The sequence below is a fragment of the Natrix helvetica genome, assembly GCF_964273705.1.
Source record: "Natrix helvetica genome assembly, chromosome: 1".
Lineage (NCBI taxonomy): Eukaryota > Metazoa > Chordata > Lepidosauria > Squamata > Natricidae > Natrix > Natrix helvetica.
In genome coordinates, this window is record NC_138548.1 from 304,645,204 (window position 1) to 304,666,175 (window position 20,972).

The following is a 20,972-nucleotide window of genomic DNA, read 5'->3' on the forward strand; positions in this document are numbered from 1 at the left end:
CTATCTCCCATGATTAAAATAAGGACTAAACACATTTAGAATTACCACATCTCTTCCTGACAAAGATCTTCTGACTTTTGCACCGCAGGCAAAAATGTAAACTGTTTTCTAGTTTATTTGGTCATCAACCAAAACTTTCCAAATACAACTCTACTATTCTTGTTAGTTCTACTGGCTGAGATTTCAGGAACTGCAGTACCAAATTACCAGGAAGAAACCAGATTGGGAAATAGTAGTTTTTGTCCTTGGCAGGAAAAGATCAGCATCCTAAATTTAATGCTGGTTTATCATAGAGTTATTAAAGCCAGGGGATGGCACCTTTTTAAATTAATATTCTATTAATTTCAATAATTCAAATTTATTCTGATGTACAAATAAATGCAAGAAAAAAACACAGTTGTCTAATAAAACATAGATATGAAAGATCAAATAAAAGTTAAGATTTCCAGATCTGAAACAGCTGCATACTTCTCATAAACTGCCAGATATCAGAGAGTACAAGGACCCAATACCGCAAAAGTTCCCAAAAGTTATATCCCCGGTTCTACCTAGGTAGTACTGTTATGACTGCAGTAATCTACTATCCGAGTACTGCACAGGTTATGTTTTCACAAAATAATAAACAAATATATTTATTATAAATGCTTACAAATGACATAAGATCAAGAATATTTGCAACCTATTTGGAGGAAATGCTGATTTTCCAATGATTGCTTGACATAACTAGTTGCTATCCTTACAAGATCACAAGGTTCATTTTTAACTGCTTATGTGCTTTATATTATACTGTTTTATGCAATATAAACTATGTCTGTCCTTACCTTTACCGTCATGAGACTGCTGTAACACTTTCCTGATCTCTATGCTCTGCCTTTTAATCTATACATTTTACAAAATAACTTCAAAAGGAGAACACAGTATGAAGAGTTTGGATTAGATGAACTTTAAATTGATTTAAAATGTGATGGTTGTTATTAGCGCCAGAATTGTTGCCAGTTATTCCACATACACTGAAGTTTTAGGATACTTATATTTTCTCTCTGTGTTTGTGTCTGTGTGTGTCCACATACAAAACGGATTTGCTCATTTAAAATGCATTTTAAGTTAAGTACTGATACATCTATATAGCTCTATCCTTCAAGGTATGTCAAGATAAATCTTTTAGTGTCCCAGTTTCACACCATCTTTTTTTTTGCTCTAACTTAAAACATTTTATTGCAATAAATCTACATTGACCCAACAGATTGCATATCTATTTCGCGCCTCAAAAACGAGGACAAAAACCTCCTGTTGCTTGTTGTGCATCCCACCATTCCCTGCCAGATAGGCAACAGGAATCATAGATATCCCAAAAGCAGCGGGTCCCGAGACCCTATCACTTTAAACTGGGGAGGGACACTCTGGGCGACAATCTCGCTTCCACCAGGCGGCCGCTGTCCGGCCTTCCGGATCTCTATCTTCTGTTCGTGAATATACTGTATACCTGGGGAGCCGCGTTAGTCTATGGTACCCAAAAGGCAGGAGGGCGGCCGTTCCTTTCCTGACTGACAGCTTTTTTTATTAAAAGGCGGCTTTCCAATAATTTGTCAGTCTGGAAAAGGGCGGCCGATTTCTTTCCGATATTTATCATAAACGGCCCTCCTGCTAAAAGATCTATACCGCCCACACTCTCCCGGGTGAAGGAAAGCCTCTCTCTCTCTCTCTCTACCTCCTGCTCTATGGTAGAGCGTTTCATTCATATTTTCCGGCCGGAAACCAGTTCCTGTAGCAAAGGCCCGGCTCTCTTTGTTGGGATCCCAAACAGCTTTCCCTTCCTCTCCCTCCCCCCTCCTCCCCGGCGCTACAGCGGAACCAAAATGCGAGGAGCCGCGCAGGGAGGAGACACCGAAGCAGGAGCGGTGCCAAAGGAGACATGAGCAGCACGAAGGACGTGACCTGCAGGTCTGAGTGAACAGTTACCGCTTGGGATGAGCTTTGCTTTCCTCCCCACCCCGAAAAACGGACGGGCGCCTGGAGACGCTCCGCCCACGGGGAGTGGGGGGAGGGAGGAGGAGGACGGGACCGAGACGCCTCCCGGCTCCTCTCGCTCCCTTCGCCGGTCTCCTCCATCTCCGACTAAGCCTCGAGAGGAAGGGAAAAGCCGGAGAACCGATGGTTCCTTGTCCTTGTTTCGCTCACTCGCCATCCCATCCCTTTCGCGCGGTCCCTGGCGGCCCTCTTTCATTTCCCCCGGTTTTGTGTGTGCTGTAGTCCTTGAATATGCGTATTATATATAGGAGAGCTTTTCCCGCTAACTCGCCACCCCATCCTTTTCATGAGCTCCCCAATGGCTCTCTTTCACTTTCCCCAGTTTGTGTGTGTGTATGTGTGTTGTGTGCTGTAGTCCTTGAAAATGCGCATTATACATAGGAGAGCTTTTTCCCGCTAAATCCATCCCGCTTTTTCACTCGGTCCCTAGTAGCCCTCTTTCACTTTCCCCATTGGGTGTGTGTGTGTGTTGTATCCTTTGAAAATGCTCATTATACATGGAGCTTTTTGCAGAACAGAGAGGGTTATTGAGTGTTACTGATTCCCCGTTAAAAGATCTAAATCAGATTTTCCCTAAATGATTCCTAAAGGAAAGGGTTTCTTGGGACCAAGGCCTTCGTGCAGTTGACCCAGAAAACTCCTCAACATCTCTACTAGTCAATATCAGCCGGTTCTCTTAATTCCTTATCATAAAAGATTGAAGTTTCACACAGGATGGAAGTGTAGCATTAATCCTGTGGATTGCTGATTTGCCCAAAGTCTCTCCTTATTGATATTCAAGGGAATATTTTTAGGATATAAAGTACATGCATTCAGAATCTTAAAATATATTTTGTAAGTTCTTTTAAAAGCGCCCCCCCCCAAAAAAAAAAACATTGCTAGAGGCAGCAGCGTAACCTTATTTGAGCCGTGAATTTAAAATCTACCTCTTATTTTAGGATATTTGTATATTTCAATATACAGATATTTTGCATTCTGCTTTTCTGAACTTTCTGGAGAAAATCTTGGCAGATTTATTTATGGACAACAAATATTGAAAGAATTATGTATTTTGACATCTGTTGCTGTATAACTTAACATTTATATTATTGCAGGTATTTTGTACAAGGAGTATGTCGTGAAGGAAATAGGTGTCTGTTTTCCCATGACTTGTCTACAAGCAAACGATCTACTATCTGCAAATTCTATCAAAAAGGACAGTGTGCCTATGGAAGTCGCTGCAAGTATGTATTATTGGTTTCCAAGAGAAAACCTGCAATTTTATCATGCTAAAGACATTTAAGAAGCTGCTTATTGTTTGTGTACTTCTTGTACTTCGTGTCAGTGCAGTTCTCACAATTTCTTACTAGCACTGTTTGCTGTGAGATGATTGAGAGCTGAAGGAATCTGGTAAAGCCACTTTTACAAAAGGAACTTTAGAATTTTGGTAACTGTTTTAAAAGAAACTGCAGAGAGATATGGTCCATAAATAGGTTTCATTTTTAGGGAGATGGCTTTCTAAAAGTTTGCACATTTAGCAATCCGACCATATGCATATCTACTCCAAAAGAAGTGAACTTCAGCAGATCTTGCTCTCAAATAAGTGACAAATTTGGCAATCTCAAAGTACAATGATAATGCAATGTTCAGACAACTGTTAAAAGGAGGAAACTCTTGACTTTGTAGTTTAATTCTTTTTTTTACTTCCACTCTAAAATCTAGTTCAGATATAAATTATGTGTTAAACTTCTAAGAAGTCAGAAATACTGATCTATTGTAAAATATCCAGAGATCCACCAATAGATTCTGATTTACTTTCTATATATATCCACATCTTAAAGTTATAATCCTGCACATGCTTGAATATTTATTTTATTAAATTCAGCAGATTGAATTAAGATTGTTAAACTAGAATATATGACAATCCATATTGATTTTAATGAGCAGCTATATCAGACTAATAAACATTACCATGAATTATTATTTTTAAATCATTTAAAATTCTACAGTATATCATTATATTGCTTTACAATTATGTTACATTGAACTTTGAATTTCACAGTATTTTATATATATACTTTTAGTTATATTATAAAGTTAATCACTCAGGCATTTAAATAACTAAAAGCCTGTTAATTCTTATTTATTTTATCTTCGGCATCTAGGATTAGAATAATTTAAGTTCCTACATTGAGATTATCAGTTCTGTGAAACAAATCAATATTGCAAGTATTGCTATCTTTCAAACCATTAAAAATTTCACAATAGCAGAATCTTATCTTTGTGTTCAGTGAGCTTTCTGAAATAAATGTTTTTAGATTATCATTGTTTCTCATTTGTTAAGATATGATCACGTTAAACCTCTGGGGTCCTCTGCATCCGGGGGCCCAGTGGGTTCTAGACCACTTTACATTGCTGCACCACCATTCCAAAGACTTCACTCTCCATCAGAGCAAATCCCAACTGTTACCAAAAGTAAAGTACACGAATCTGGAAAACGTGAAAATAAAACCTTGGTGCTCAGGGACAGAGGTGAGTAAGACTGGGTCATTTTTAAATGGATTTTCTTTTGTGTACTGATTCCTTAAATGTGAAGTATTTCAATCAGTTGTTATCCTGGTTACATTACAGATATACCCATATAGTTTTGTTGGTAGCAATAGAGAAGTTGTTACTGGCTTCTGGGTTTTCTTTTAAGTTTAATCTGCAAACATGGTATGGTATGCAGCCTCTCATCAAAGTATTAACCAAGCCTAATCCTTCTTAGCTTTTTGAAGTCAGCCATGGTCAGCCATCTATCTGGACTTGATTAGTTCTTCATGTCCTATCTTTTCAGAAAATAGACCTATTTTTTTTCTAAACAACAGCAACAACCTATTGTACTATGAACAGTAACTAGTTGCATATAATGATTTATCATTTTCCTTAGTCATTTACCATAATATCCATTCCCCTTATATTTCATTTGCCAATAATGGCAATTATGTTATACCAAGTGCAGTTGTTCAAGCCAAGGATAGATACATCCAAAGTATTTGCTTCACCAGACATCTGAAAATACAAGGCTCATCTAAATAGTTGATTACCATCCTTTGCCAGCTCTCTGTAGAACCAGGTCTTTGGACATATATTGTATGACAATTCTAAGGATTTCATCCATTGGAAGCATAGTTCATCATATTGGTTAAAAAACCTTTATGTAAGAAAGCTTCCAACATGTCTCATACCATTCATACCTATTTGAGGTGATTTTTTTTTTTACTATTTCTAGCAAATGACAGGAAATACCTTTTTGGTGCTGGCATCATGGATATAGAATGGCCTTGTCTTAGAAGCTTGCCTGACGTCAGTTACATTTTTTTAAAAAAATCACCTGCTAGGGTTTTATAGATCCTGGTTTTTGCTTTTTATGGGTCATAATTCACTCATTTTTTTAATTTATGTATAATATCAGGAAGATTTTATGGAATAAATATAAAGAAAATAATCGGGTCCAATATTCTTTCACTTGCTAGACTGACCAAGAAATAGATCCTACATTAAACTGTGTAGTTAAGGGCAGACCTGATTCATAATGGGTGAAGTCAGAAAGTAAGTTTAGCCCCAGTTTCCACCCCAGTAGTGATATTGAATTGCATTTCTTGATATTCTTCTCCCTGATTGGATGGCTGCTACTTATGGAGGGTGAATAGTACATGCTGTGTTTGGAGACCCATGTTGTAGCCAAAATATGCTCAAGCCTCACCTCTAAAGATCTTGAAACAAGTTCTTTTATGTGCACTCCTCTGGTTGTCATTATTGGTATTTTGTTAATCTGCAATGATTTTCATGTACTGCTAAGAGATTATGTTGCTGCTGCATAGTTTTGTGGGGAACTAATAGCCATAACTTTGTGGTTTTACAGTATGTCGCTGGAGATTATAATAATTATTGTGCTTTGAAGTTGAAAGCAGATTTTCCATCTTTGATGGAAGCACATCAACTGCTATTAAAATTCAAGCTTAGAAATGCTTACTAATTCCCCCTGCTTTAGAATAGGGATTTCATGAGAATTTTAAATGTGCCTTTTTTAAATGTGATCAAATATATTTTTTTCTTCCTATTCCAAGACTTGTGTGGAACCAATGAAGAAAGGACAAGGCCTGGTTCAGTAAGTGACTTGGCATGTTGCAGTATGCCAGCCGATATACCAGAAGCAAAGCCCCATTCGTATTTAGATGCTATCCGCAGCGGGCTTGAAGACGATGCTGAACCTGGGAGCTCATATGCCTATGATGAGCAGTTGTGTCCCTACGCAGCAGCCGGCATGTGCCAGTTTGGGGACCGGTGCCACTACCTCCATGGGCAAGTGTGTGAAATTTGTGGGTTGCAAGTACTCCATCCCTTTGATCCAGAACAGAGGAAGGCACACGAGAAGGTAAACGTGACCAGAAATAAAATTAACTTGGCTCTTGTTATTTTCAAATCAAATAATTATTTAATTGACAAAAATAATCAGGCCAACTAATAATACAGGATGTAAAATTTAAGAATGATAAAGAGTGAATAATTATATGGGTATGTAAAAATGTGGAACTGGTCCTCATCTGATTTGCTAACTCTTGCTACACTAGTGCCAATTCCTAATGGATTTTATGTACTGTTGCACAAAACATGACAACTGTGTATGTTATGGGGGAGGGATAGGTATTAGCACAGGTTATAGGCTTAGTCTGAAATCAGTACTGGAGAAATGAGTACTTAAAATATCCTTTGAAAATTATCACTGAAGAAAAGCATGCTTAGGCAACTCAATTTGCCCACAAGGGAATAATCATTCCTTGTGTGGATCTTCTCTATCTTCTTCTATATCTTCCAGCAGAAGCAGCTGAACAGGCAACATACCAAAATATAAATGTGATCTTACATTTACTTACATTTCAAAGGCTTACTGCAAACCTAATGGAATACTTCATTATTTTCCGTTATAGGAAATCACTGTATAATCCTTGGTTTGTATAGCTTCTCTCCTCTTTCAGACCTGCAAGAAAGAAATTGCAGTACCCCACAACATCTGAATATGGGGAATGGCAGCTTTGTTAAAAGGACTGTAAGATCTCTCTACCTAATCACATAGTGAAAAAGCAATTTAATTCTTTGATAAAAAAATGTCAGAAAGAAATATGGGCCCAATCGTATTAGTTCTAACTTCTTTTATATTTTAGAAGAAAGAATGTGGTGTTTATTGTATGCTGTATAGAATTCTTTGGATTATTGGAAGAATGTACCTAGTCTGGTTTTAGATCAATTAATGTTCTGTATTAACATGCAGATTACTTAATCCAAGGGAATATGGCTCATAGAAACAAAGATGACCCTCATTATTTATTTGAGTTCTATTTTATTTTAGCTTAACAACTGCAGAAACAAAACTAGAGATAAGATATTAGAAAACACACTGTACTTTACACATGCCTCAAAGCCTATTTCTTCCTATTTGCACATGCATAAAATATACAGAATGTATCCCAAAAGTTCTCCTCCAAACACAGCCATATGCCTAAATCCTTTAATAAGGATAAGAAGATCTAAGCTATATTTACTAACCGCAGATAAGCAGAACTGTGGTTAATTGATCTGTAGATTATAGAAGCCACCTGTACAAAATATGGTTAGATTTTTTCCCCTCTAATATGAACTTATTAGATAGAAAATCATGGTGAACTGTGATTGGTTTAAACATATATTTTTGACTGATTCTACAATAACATGAAAGTGGGAGAGAAAAAATCGCTTAGTTTAGCATTCAATTCTGAATATAACTCATTTATGAACGAAGGCAAATATACGTGTCCCAGGACAAGGTTGCAGGATCCAATCCGGGTCAGTCACCAGCATAATCATTTACAACCAATTTCGTTGTATTTAAGTAAGTTGACAATAAAGATTATACTTATACTTACCTGTATGTGGTGGTTCTCTTGTGATGTTAAAATCCCTGTTTGAAAAATAAACATACAGGTAATCCTTGACTTATGGCCTTTTGCTTAGCAGTTGTTCTAAGTTACAGCAAGCCTTCCCAAGTACATATGACAGTTCTGGTCTCTCCCAGTCACATTTTGGCTCTCAGGAGCTGGCCCACATTTACAGATGTTTGCTGTGCCCTACAGTTACATGACTGCAATGTATGACTTCTTTGCTGGAAACCAGTGTTTGGTTTCTGACAAAAAAGCATCTGTTCCAGACAATTCACTTAACATCCACAGCATTTGCTTAATGGCTGCAGTGATTAAGGACCAATGTGAAGAAAGTCGTAAAATCAGGCATGGTCAGGTGATGACCCACTTAATGTCCAGCATGATAAACAACCATAATTCTGGGCTCAATTGTGGTCAAAAGTCGAGGACTATCTCTAATTAAATTTTTGCAAGGTTTTTTCTTTCCCTTTTTTAATCAGTTTTTCAATCAGCCTATTTCCTTTTTAATTTCTCATTTCAGGCACTCTGTTAACCAATATTACATTAAAATTAACACCTACAAATGTTAAAAATTATTTATTCCTGTTCACCTTATGACTTATTGTGGCAAACTTTGTTAATCTTTGCTAATCTGTTGTATTGGTTGCATGTTGTGGAGCTTCCCTATACACACTGACCTGGTTCATTTGTCATGCTGTGATTTGTGGCTTATTGGGTAAAAATATGTGCTCATTTATTTTGCTTGATAATTTATAAAAGGTACAATTCTGTTATCCCATAATTCTATTCAGTCCCCTTTAAAATCCAGATTGTCATCCTGTATCTCTCATATTTTTTTCTGTCTGACACTTCAAATGCCAGTGTTATTTATAGCAGTGGATTATGTCCCATTTTTCAGTAAGAACAAAGTGACTGGTAGTTTTTAATAAAGTTATTTGGTGTAATGCAATTTTATTAGCGGTGGTTCTTGCCAATAAAATTGAATGCTAAAACTTAAAGCCTTCAGTGGTATGCAGAGACAGACTTTTCTCAGTTGCAGTTCTTCATCTACTTATTTCAGAGTAAGCTTCTTTGATTTTAATGAACTTGTTGTGTTTTACTGTAAGCATACTATTTTATCAATCCAGAGTAACCACTCCTTTCCTCTATCTTTGCCTTCTCTTCCCCTATCTAGATGTGCATGGCTAGCTTTGAACATGACATGGAGAACGCATTTGCCTTTCAGGCAAGCCAGGACAAGGTGTGCAGTATCTGCATGGAAGTGGTTTATGACAAGCCATCTGCATCCGAAAGAAGATTTGGCATCCTTTCTAATTGCAATCACACCTACTGTTTGTCCTGTATCCGTCAGTGGAGGGGGGTCAAGCAGTTTGAGAATCCCATCATCAAGTAAGTTCCCATAGCCGGTTCTTTCAAAACTTTGTTATGTGTTTCCTTTCAAACTGTTCAGTCCTTACAGCTTAAATGATAGAATAGCTGACAGTTGACAAGGATATTCACCAAGACACATAGGTTTGACAAAATATGATGTTGGATTTCTCTCAGTTGCAGATTATCTTGATTAATTTCAAACAGCTTTAGAATGGGCTTTGGGTCTTTGATTTCTGATGGATTATGTTTGTTTGGGCATCAGGTTATAGACTAACGTTTAGTGCTGTCTGATTTCTGATCATTATTAATGCTATTAAGCACAATGTTTTTTCTGAATAAACTGGTGCTGTTTGCCATAATTCTATTCATTTTTTTTTCAAACAAATTTTAGTTGGGGCACTTATGATGTCCCTCTAAGTTCTAGTTTGTTTTCATTTTATTTCGATATTTATATGAAACTGATAGGAGTTCTCCAGCAGATTTTGAGCTGGATGGTGCTAGTTATTTCTTAAGTTCAAATCCTGCCACTTAAAAAAAAAGAAAGAAATCAAATATTGAACTTTCCAGGAAATGAAGTAGGTGCTCTTCAAATGCTGTAAAGCTTACTTTTATTATAAAAAGTTAAGTTGCAGGAGTGAAAACTTAGATCAGAAAACAAAAATCGTATGGACTTTTCTTAATAAAGAGAATGCTTAGGTTTAATAAAATTACATGGTAGATGCCTTTAAAATCATGATAAATGGAAGGGTAATTTTATTCAGAGAACCTTGGGGAGGGAGGGATTTGTTGCTTTTTGTTCTATTTTTGGGTTTGGTAAAATAGCTTCTTCAACAAGCAATATACCTGCTTTTCTTTTTGCTACTCAAGGTCCTGTCCAGAATGCCGTGTGGTATCCGAGTTTGTCATTCCCAGTGTGTACTGGGTAGAAGATCAGACAAAAAAGAATGAACTAATTGAAGCATTTAAGCAAGGGGTTGGGTAAGTGTATGTACAAGCATTTAAGACCATTTGTAAGACATTTTTGTTCCGTGCTGTGCCGCTTGAAACTGTGGCTGAATGAATGGAGGGTAAACAAGGACTTCCTGTAAAGAGGAGTAAGAGAATTCTGTATGACCATTTATTTTCAACTGAACAAGTGTTGTACGTTTCAAAATAGGACCATTTTCAATCAATCATTTCAATCAGTATGTACATCTCTAATCACTGTAAGGGCAACCCATGCTACACATTCTTCTTTTCTGTGAAATCAGGCACCACACCAGAGTCTAAAAGAGCAGATGGTTGTATTTCTGAAGGGTCCTTGGTACTTTCGGAGTTTAGTAGTTTTCATTCAGACATTTCATTACCCAAACTAGGTAACATCATCAGTCCTAGTAAGGAGTGGGGTTTGCTCTTAGTTTATATTCTAGCAGCCTGTGTTGTCAAGTGTTGGTGGGAGTGGTCTTGGAGGTAATTTAGTTGGGCTGTTTATTGTTAGCTTATTTGGCATTTCCTTAATTGGGATACCCAATCCTCATTTCAACTCTGGGCTACAAATGATACCCAATCAAAGAATCCCTAATACCACTCCCACCAACACTGACAGGACATGACATACCGCTAGAATATGAATGGAGAGCAAACTACATTCCTTACTAGCAGTGATGATGTTACTGCTTTGGTATGAAACATCAGCAAGACAACAACCAAGCTCAGAGAGCACAAGGACCCACACCCCATTTCAGCCCTGAAATACCAATACGCACCTTTATTGTATTTCTGTGCTAATGGGATGTGAAGAATTATAGGGATAATAAAATGCACTTAGCTATTGTTGCTTACCTGAGACATTTTTAATTGCCTGAGGCCTCCTGTCTGAGCTCTTGGGAGAAGACACTGGAATTTCCTAAAGAAGAGGCCATGAAGTGATTTGGGAGATGACTCATAGTTCCACTGGTTTGGTGTTTTCCAACCAACTCACAGGAAGAAAGTTTGTCAAGACAAGCCATCAGTAGATGTCCTAGAGCTATTCTCTGTTATGCCCCATTTTACTAATTTATCCTTCACTTTATCAAAGTCTTTCTGAAACTGTTGAATTAAGATAAGATCATTTTGGTGCACATCTCCAGCATGAAACTAAAAATTAGCCACAGGCCACTACAAATTCGCAATTTCCTTGTTTTACTTTGCAAATCTGCCAAACAGATCAAAAGCATGCCTGAAGTTATTATTTGGAAATGTATCATTGTTCACAATGAGTAGGACTGTCCATCTGGCTGACACTTCTTTCAGCAGACCAAGAACAAAGGTGACCTTGGTCTGACCTGTAGAAAATCCTCTTTGTCAGCCTGCCATGAACAAATCACATGGGTTTTGAAAGTCGGGGATCTTGAGTTTCTTCAAACTTCTCTGGTAGACTTCCAGAAGAACAGAACAGTGTTGGCTTCCTGCTAAGATGAGCCTGAACTTTACCGCTGTGCTAACTCTATCACAGTGTTCTATGGCTTTATTATCTATGTATCTTGCTGCTGTTGAGGCTGTAATAATGTCTCGACTACATGTTTTGCAGACAGCTGGATGCTTCAAGGGTCTGTGACCATATTCTACACTGGAAAGTGAGATCCGGTGCCTCTCAGACAGTAGTGAGACTTACAAGATTGTTTTAAGGTCAAGAAATAATCATCAGAGGTTTCAGGAATACTTTTTATTGTTAGAAGGGGAAGTAAGAGAATCTTGAAAGTCTGCCACAGGTCCTCCCTGTCTCATCTTATATCAAATAAATTCAGGGCAGGGATTAGATCCTTTTTCAGGACTTTCCTTGTCCCTTAATAATTCACTGCCCCCTTTTTTCTTTCCTAAGCCCAAATCTGTATTTTTTTGCATATATGAAGGACTGTATTTTCAAATCGTATTCTTTTTGCTAGAACATCTTTCATTGATTTATTGACATTATCAAATATATTTTAGAAGTAGTAAATTCAGAATGAAAATGTGAATAGGTTTAAGAAATATGTAATATTTTGATCAGTATTTTTGTTATAGGTCAAGGCAATTGTAAGTTGAGGGATGAAAAATTTCACTAAACTTTGGTTTTATTGGAAAAAAACAGTGATCAGTATACACCATATAGTTACTAATATAGTACTTCAGAAGTTATGAATGCTCAAACACTGGAATTTTTTAAGAAGAGATTGGACAACCATTTGTCTGAAATGGTATATGGCTTTCTGCCTGAGCAGGGATTGGATTAGAAGACCTCCAAGGTCCCTTCCAACTCTGTTGTTTTGTTTTATTTTATTCTATTCTATTCTTTCAACTACTATTTAGTTACCATGTTTCCCTGAAAATAAGAAAAGGTCTTATTTTCTTTTTACCCACAAAATATGGCTTGGGCCTTATCAGGGGAGGACTTGTTGTTTTGGGGTTGCCGGGCAGCTGCTCTCTTGCGAGCGGGCTCCCAAAGAGCCGGGCATAGTTCTCAGGGGCGAATGGCTGTGTTGCGCTGTCACAGCAGCGCAACACAGCAGCCATGAAGCGAACACGCTCACGAGCAGCCACCTGGCAACCTCCCTTTCCAGCCGGGCAGAGCCCCATTCACTGACCTAGGGGTAGCGCCAAGCCATGAGCACCTGTTTGCCGCTGGACAGCTCTCGCAGCTTGGCGCCTTCGAAATGCCAGTGAATGACGCTCTGCATGGCTGGAGGGGGTGGCTGTTCTACTCTTGCGCCTCCCAGCCTCACGATACCCTGGCCCAGCTCTCTCTGCAGAGCCAGAGCACCTCTGCTCCCGCCGACAGCGGCATCCCAGCATAGCTTTTTCAGCGGCTTCCAAACCGAGTCTTCCTGCAGTGGCCGCTCTGGGCATAAGCTCTATGGTTGTGGGCCGGCTGCTGTCAGAGTGTACTCCCAGAGCATACAACTATAGAACGTACACCCAGAGAGGCCACTGCAGGAAGACTCGGTTTGGAAGCCGCCAAAAAAGTCATGCTGGGATGCCACCGCTGGTGGCAGCGGGAACGGAGGTGCTCTGGCTCTGCAGGGAGAGCTGGGCCAGAGCATCGTGAGGCTGGGAGGCGCAGGAGTGGAACAGCTTCTCGTGCAACCCCCCTCTCCAGCCGTGTAGAGCGCCATTCACTGGCATTTCAAAGGTGCCAAGCTGCGAGAGCCGGGCAGCGGCAAACAGGCGCTCTCACAGCTTGGCGATACCCCTAGGTCAGTAAATGGCGCTGTGCCCTGGCTGGAAAGGGGGGTTGTTGGGTGGCTGCTCGTGGTTACTTCATGGCTGCTGTGCTGCACTGCTGCAACAGCGCAACACAGCCATTCGCCCCTGAGGCTGTCGCCTGCTCTTTGGGAGCCTGCTCGCAAGAGAGCAGCCCCCTGGACAACCTCCCACCTCTGGCCAGGCAGAACGCTGCTCACCAACCTAGGGTATCCCAAAGGCGCCAAGCAACACGATCACCTTCCCCCCTCCCCCTGGTTCCTGCGGCTTGGTACCTTTGGGATACCGCTAGGTTGGTGAGCCGGAGGTTAGGGGTTGTCCAGGGGGCTTATTTGCGGGGGAGGTCTTATATTTTTGCCCACCAGAAAAATGTGGCATGGCCTTATTATCAGGACATGTCAGATTTGCGGGGAAACAGGTTAAATGTACGTTATGTTTAGCAAAATGACGCATTTGTAGTTCTGTGACCTTCACTGCTAATCTCTCAAACATTTTGTGCATGACTAAAAAAGCTGAACTTTCGTTGTTTACATTATGTTGCTCTCTATTTATGGAGCATTTTGCTTATCAGTGACATCAGGAGCTGTGCTGTTCATAAATCTAGAGTTGAAAACTGCAGCTGTTGATCAGAGCAAACTGATTGTTAGATTGTTTAGCCATGATGGTCTCCAGATAACCTGTGGAATAAATCCCTATGTGCACCAAGATAAAAGGAGATCCTGTGAGTTTATATTTTGCAAAGATGTACTGGAAAAGATTCAGTGGTTGGTTAAAAGTCTACCCTAAGTGGGAATATAATTTCTTTCACTTCTGTTAGTTTCTTTGCCAAATGATAAGTTTAACGTGTTTGACTTTGACTTACTTGTCAGATTTCTCATGCTACGTATAATTTATTCTGTTGAGTATCAATCATTAGTTCTGTGTTGGAATGTGAGACCTTAGCATCAGATTAATTGGAAGTAGAGTTAACATTTTTCATGTGCTATAAATCGCACTAGGAATTAGACTTATATACCGCTTCACAGTGCTTTACAGTCCTCTCTAAGCGCTTTACAGAGTCAGCATATTGACCCCAACAATCTGGGCCCTCATTTTCCCGACCTCGGAAGGATGGAAGGCTGAGTCAACCTTGAGCCTGGTGAGATTCGAACTGCCAAATTGCAGGCAGTTGGCAGAAGTAGCCAACTGCAGTACTGCATTCTAACCACTGCGCCACCACAGCTCTTTGAGAATATTTGAGAATGAAATAATAGATATTGTCCTTATCTTCAAAAATGGGGAAGAGAAGAATCAGGCAGGCAGGCATTTATACTTGGGAAGATTTTGGAGTAGGTTATCTGTGGTTACTGGTGGTGGTGGTGTGTGTGTGTGTAACTCAGTATTGACTCCTGCAATGGCATTGACAAGGCCCATACGGTATTTCTCAGCATTTTCAGAAGTGGTTCGCCATTACCTACTTCCTAGAGCTGAGAGAGCCCAAGAGTTTCTATCTTGTCTTTTATGTACACAGAGAGCATATGCACCAAGACAAATTCCTTGTGTGTCCAATCACACTTGGCCAGTAAAGAATTTATTCTGTTCTGTTCTGTTCTGTTCTATTCTATTGTATTGTATTGTATTCTATTGTAGTCTAGTCTAGTCTAGTCTAATGTCTTAATTTCCACACTAGTCTATCTCTTAATATGCCCCAAAACAATGAGGGTTAGTAGTTAATGTGAATTTGTTAATAACTTGTCTTAACAATCTTCTCGTTATTTTTTGTCTGCTTCCTTAGCAGAACATAGGAATGTTTTAGAGTTAATATATCTTGATTTCAGCAAAGAGTTTGACAAAGTAACCCATTATATTTTGATTTAGAGGATAATCATACAAGGGGTGAGTAACAATGACAGTAAATGCTGGCTTGGAAATCATATTCAAGATGTGCTGGTGTGAGAAATCAAGGAAAGTGGCCCAAATGGGCCTAGTGACTTTTCCACATCTTTATTAACTCCTTAATTGACTAAGTGAAGAGAAGGCATGTCATACTTCAAATTACATAAAATTTAGTAGGGTAATTAATATACTCAATAAATAACATTTAAAATTATCTTTATAAATTGGAGAAATGGGTTGAAAATAATAATTGGAGAAAGAACAAGAAGGTACCAAAATCTGAGTATGTTTCATTTTGACAGTGGCAGTCAGAGAAGAAATGTAATACGTGTAAATGTATAAACGTATGTTTACAGATTGTTCAGCGTGGGTTATTGCCAATATTTTCTAAGAGAGAAAAGGAAAGGTGGGGTTTATTCAGCATATAAATATAGCCAAAGGTTTTAATTTTAAATACTGAGTTGCTTTATACTTTTGTCATCACAATTCACTTTTCAAAATTGTCCCAAAATATGCATCAGGGTTGCTTTTAGGATTAATCATCTCTCTGTAAATTGGCTTTATTTTTCTTTTTAGAGCCACTAAACTTGAGTTTGTAATAATACATTGAGCCGTTAGTCTTCACGAGAGTGACTTTGATATGCACTCTTCACTCTCTTATTCTAGGAGAAAGGCCTGCAAGTATTTTGAACAAGGAAAGGGAACTTGCCCATTTGGGGGAAAATGTTTGTATCTCCATGCTTACCCAGATGGAAGACGAGCTGAGCCAGAGAAGCCACGAAAGCAGCTCAGCTCTGAGGGGACAGTCCGGGTAAGAAGATACATAACTCTCTTTATCCTGTCTCAGCTTCCCAAAACTTCTGGGATCACTAATCATTTCCTTTCATTTGAGACAGCACATGCGATTTTAAAAACACCTGAATAATTGGGAAAGGAGGAATACTTTGTCTGTGTTATATAATAAATGTAATACAGACATAATAAACCTAGTTCCTACTTTGATCATCCACTTGTTTGTTTCCATTTTAGAACCTAATTAATCTCAATAATTTTAAAATGTGTATTTAAGAATACATGCAGCTGTTTGTCTATCAATTGTAGTTCCAACAGCTTTGAAATTTACATACGGTAGTCCTCACTTACCACTTGTTCAGTGACCATTCAAAGTTGTGATCATGATAAAGTGAATAAGAGATATGTGTGAGTAACTAATATGCCTTCTGTTTTAGTTCCTCAACTCTGTTCGTCTGTGGGATTTTATCGAAGACCGAGAAAACAGGACTCTGCCAGTTGCCAATGATGATGTATCTGAGATTGGAGAGCTTTTTATGCATCTTTCTGGCACGGATGCCGAATCTGCTGCTCCTCCCTAGACTACCACAAGATCTCTCCCATGTCCATATTCCATATTGATCCTTCTGTTTCTTCAGTAACTTTGTACCACAATGTTAGAATTACTGTGCCATGGAGACCCAGATCCTGGTGAAATTCTAGTATGAGTGTCACTGTAGAGCAAAAGTGTTGAAACATCATAAAATGAGTGCTTGGAATAAAAGTGATAGATGTAATCATGAAGAGAAGAACTTTTCTATTAGAAGGGAAAGAGCAGCAATGTGTTTTTAGTTTAAATAAATATTTACTCCCATTTTATTGAAAAAAACCTTGCTATTCTAAGATTTGAGGTAGATCCAATTGGAGGTTGTCTTTTAATATTATATCTTAATAAAAGAGTGGAAAATGCATCTAATTATCCATGTCAAATATATCAGTGTGGCTTAAAATTATCAGATTCTGTTTTCAGGGTTGTAAGAGAAAAAAGCAAGCTATCCTCTAAGGGTTTGTAACACTGGACATGGCCAATTTTTTAAAAAACAAAAAGTGATCTTTGTTTTAAAAAATGGGCATGAGCATTGTTAATATATTTTATAAGCAGCATGGTTATTTAAACATTTTCCGCACTAGCTATGCTAAAGTTCTGGCTTAAGTTGTACCCATTTTTCCATTTTAATGCAACTATAAGTAACCACATTTATGATTATTAGTAGGAATGAGATATCTAAGAATGAAAGTACGGTCAAAATATTCCATGTTAGTTACATGACTTTCTTGGAAGCAGTAACCAAGTATATAGGTAGGGAATTCCTTTGTTAGTTAGCTCCAAGTAGGTGGCGGATGGACTTTCAGAAATACTTGTTTTAGTTCCAATATGCATGTTCAAATATGGGTATTTTCCCCCCTTCTATTTAATTGTGTCTGATTTTTGGAGACTGAACAAGTTCCTGCAGGTTGGGAAGAGTTTTCCTTCCTAGGGCTGAGAGAAAGTGACTGGCCCAAGGTCTCTCAGCTGGTTTTAGGCCTAAGGCAGGACCAGAACAGACAAGTTCCTGCTTTCTAGCCTGATGTTTTAATCACTACACCAAACTGGCTCTCATGGACATAATACGCATTGCCAAAATACTGATGCTTTTTAAAAAGTAGCACTGTCTGAACATTGCCTGAAAAGTAGGGTCATGCTGCATTTCAAATTTGGAGGCAAAAAGATGCTTCAGAGCAGCATGTTTGCTCATGGAGCCCCTTTTTATAGCTCTTTAAAGCAGCTACATCTTTTTCTGGATGCTGTGCATGTTTGCCTTGACATCCAAAATATTGCAAAACTCTCCAGTTCAGTTGTTTTAAGATGTTCTCTCATCCCAGTCCCATTTAGTGGAAGCAATTAATAGTGTTCAACCTTCAAAACAATGATACCATCTATATAGGAGAATAGCAGGTAATGGAAAATCATGACGGGTCAATCCAGCTAGTGGGTGAAAGTGGTAGAAGTTCAATGGAATAGAGACTATTTGGCCTTTCTGGATTTTGAATATGCTTTGTATGGAGATTGTAGTCCCTGTCAGAATGAACAAGCCACTTGTTAACTGTCTCATCCTGCTTGGTATTAATTGAACTTTAATATATTTTTAAAAACAATGCCCGTATTCCTAGTAACTGCAGGAAACATGTACTTTACTTGGCAAGCATTATAACAGTATTTCTTATTGTTTTCGGGGGAGGGGGGATCCCTCACTTTAACATACAACCCTAGAATTCCCAGGTAGCCTCCCATCAAAGTATTCATCATGGTTGACTGCTTAAATTTTGAGATTGTATAAAGTTGCTGAGACAACTATTAAACTTTTAGGCCATTACTGTCTGTTACTGACAACAGTGATTCAACACCTCACCATGTTGTAAAGCAGGGGTGTCAAACGCGTCGTATGCAGGCCATGTCCACCCCAGTTCCACAAATGGGAAAAACATCACGAAACATCATGTGATGGCAATATGACGCAGCAAGTTTGACACCTGTGTTATAAAGCCCTATCACAAGTGCTGCTGAAATCACATTCTAAATCCTCACAAATGAGATTGTGTAGATAGTGGGAAAGTATGTGGGGAAATAATAATATAGGCCTCTTTGTGGTGTAAGTACTATAAAGAAGCAGAGTATACTGTCTGGCTTGTTCGTCTAATATAGAAGCAGGTAGTATATACTACCAGGCGTATGTTTGGAGTTTTGTGAGTATATTATGAGTTCATTCTAGCATTCAATGGCTGTGTTTATATTTACAAGAATTTATAAATGCCCAACGATGTGAATGTACACGGTGTGGTCAGCACCTGCTCTAGTAGACCTTTTAAAATGCATTTAATTCAATCAGCTGGTTTGGCACTTAGGTATCAGGTGAGAAAAAACAGGTATGGTCATAGTTTATTCTCCAACAGCATAGTTCCAAAACAGCATCATTTTCTGTACCGAAACCAGATATTCAGTCTCATACAAAAGTCTTTGGTGGCATCTTTGATAATTAGCCACATGTTAAAACTCAATATCTAAAATTAGCTACCCTTGGGGGTATAGAGGTTGTAGACAAATGTCCAGGCAGACTGAATAATTAACTTGCTTCTTTGTCAATGGTTAGTAGTGTCATTTTCTGATCCATCCTAAGCTTGACACTTATTTTGAAGACTGTATCTGTTATTGCTGTAAATTTATTATTAGATAATTTATTAAACCTTGTTCCAGGTTTGTGGTCCTTCAAATGCTAATGCACATGCGCAGCTTTTTTACTACAGATTGAGAATTTGAAATGTTATTGAAGAATTGCAAAAAGAATGCAAAAAAATACAGCCCAGAGACGATATGCGATTTGCCAGCATACCTTTTGCAGAATAAGCAGAACCAACCTCAGTTTTGTTTTGTTTTGGCAAAATTTGTAAAAAACACTTTTTAAACCTCATGAGGACTTAAGGCAGGGGTGTGAAATGTGCAGCCTGCAGGCCAGATAGGTCATGTACTGCCATGCCCCCCCCCTTTTTAGCCAAGGGGGAAAAATCACTACATCACATCACATGACATCACGAGTTTGACACCCGTGACTTAAGGCATCTGTTTGAAATCACACAAACCTAAAAATCCTGAGCCAAAGGTTATTTATACCTTTATAAATAGTGTATCATAGATACACTTCAGAAGAATATACTGTATATTTTTCAGAATATCTACAAGATAGATAAACGTGATTATAGTTAGCCAATTACATTCCTTTTCAAGAACTCCCAGCATCCACAGTTGATCAGAAGGAATAATCTAAGCTGCTTGTATGAAAACTTACATTGTCCTGTCTATACATTGACTGATAATCATTCCAATGATTATTTTACTTCATTGATAAATTAGGCAAAATGGAAGACCTTGCATCAAATTTAATTCATTTGAAGAGGAAATTAACTTTTTCCCATATATTTAAATAGCCAGGTTAGTAGTAAATAGTTTTATTTAAATAGAACATAGGTTTGAATTCAGGTTACTTTCCTAACACTGGAAAATAGTGTTCTTTTGATTGATGGTGTGTGCTTGATGTCTTGAAAGCTTCAGAGGGCAATAATTTTAAACCTGAGTCAATAAAAATTCAGAGGAAGATAAAAGGAGCTTCTCTATCCTACTATGGTAACTACAAATTCTTAAATCAGATCTTGAGTTTCCAAACTACTACTGATAACATGATTATTAGTCTATGCAAACAGTTTTGAAATGAAAATGTTTAGTTTTTAATTCTGTTGGCTATAACTCTACATTAATATTCTGTAAGCAGCACAGATGCATAAAACAAAGAATATACCGGTTCTTTCAACAGTTTTCCTCTCTTACTTTATAGAGTATTTTTAGATCTAGTGTATCTTTGTATTGGATTATTGTCAGATTTATTTTTTAATTATGGATAAGATCATGGAAAATTCATATTAATCTCTTGATTTTTTCAAATTGGCAGTGTTCCAACAATTCAGTGCTCAAAATCTTATAGTTAATTACTAAGGCTCCAATACTCAAAATCTGACGGGAGTTCCAGTCACAGGAAGCTTAAGAGTTTCCTGCTGACATTAGTTGAAAAAAAATGTTCCAATTAGGATCTCTTATTGAAAAAGCATATTGCCTTCTCAACAGGCACTATGCAGACACTTTCATTTATTGATTCTCAAATATTTCTGTCTCAGGTCTCATTTATATTCTTAAAAATAATTGAGGAC

General features: G+C 38.2%; 1 protein-coding gene across 1 annotated transcript; it reads left to right on the top strand.

The window, feature by feature from the left end:
• The first annotated feature begins 1,478 nt into the window (after positions 1-1,478).
• On the top strand, positions 1,479-19,464 carry MKRN2 (makorin ring finger protein 2). Its single transcript, XM_081935354.1, has 8 exons — positions 1,479-1,941; positions 3,123-3,251; positions 4,352-4,539; positions 6,117-6,424; positions 9,139-9,353; positions 10,203-10,313; positions 16,074-16,218; positions 16,637-19,464. The coding sequence occupies exons 1-8, from the start codon at positions 1,913-1,915 to the stop codon at positions 16,778-16,780; spliced, it is 1,269 nt and encodes a 422-aa protein (XP_081791480.1). The 5' UTR covers positions 1,479-1,912; the 3' UTR covers positions 16,781-19,464.
• Positions 19,465-20,972: the final 1,508 nt, after the last annotated feature.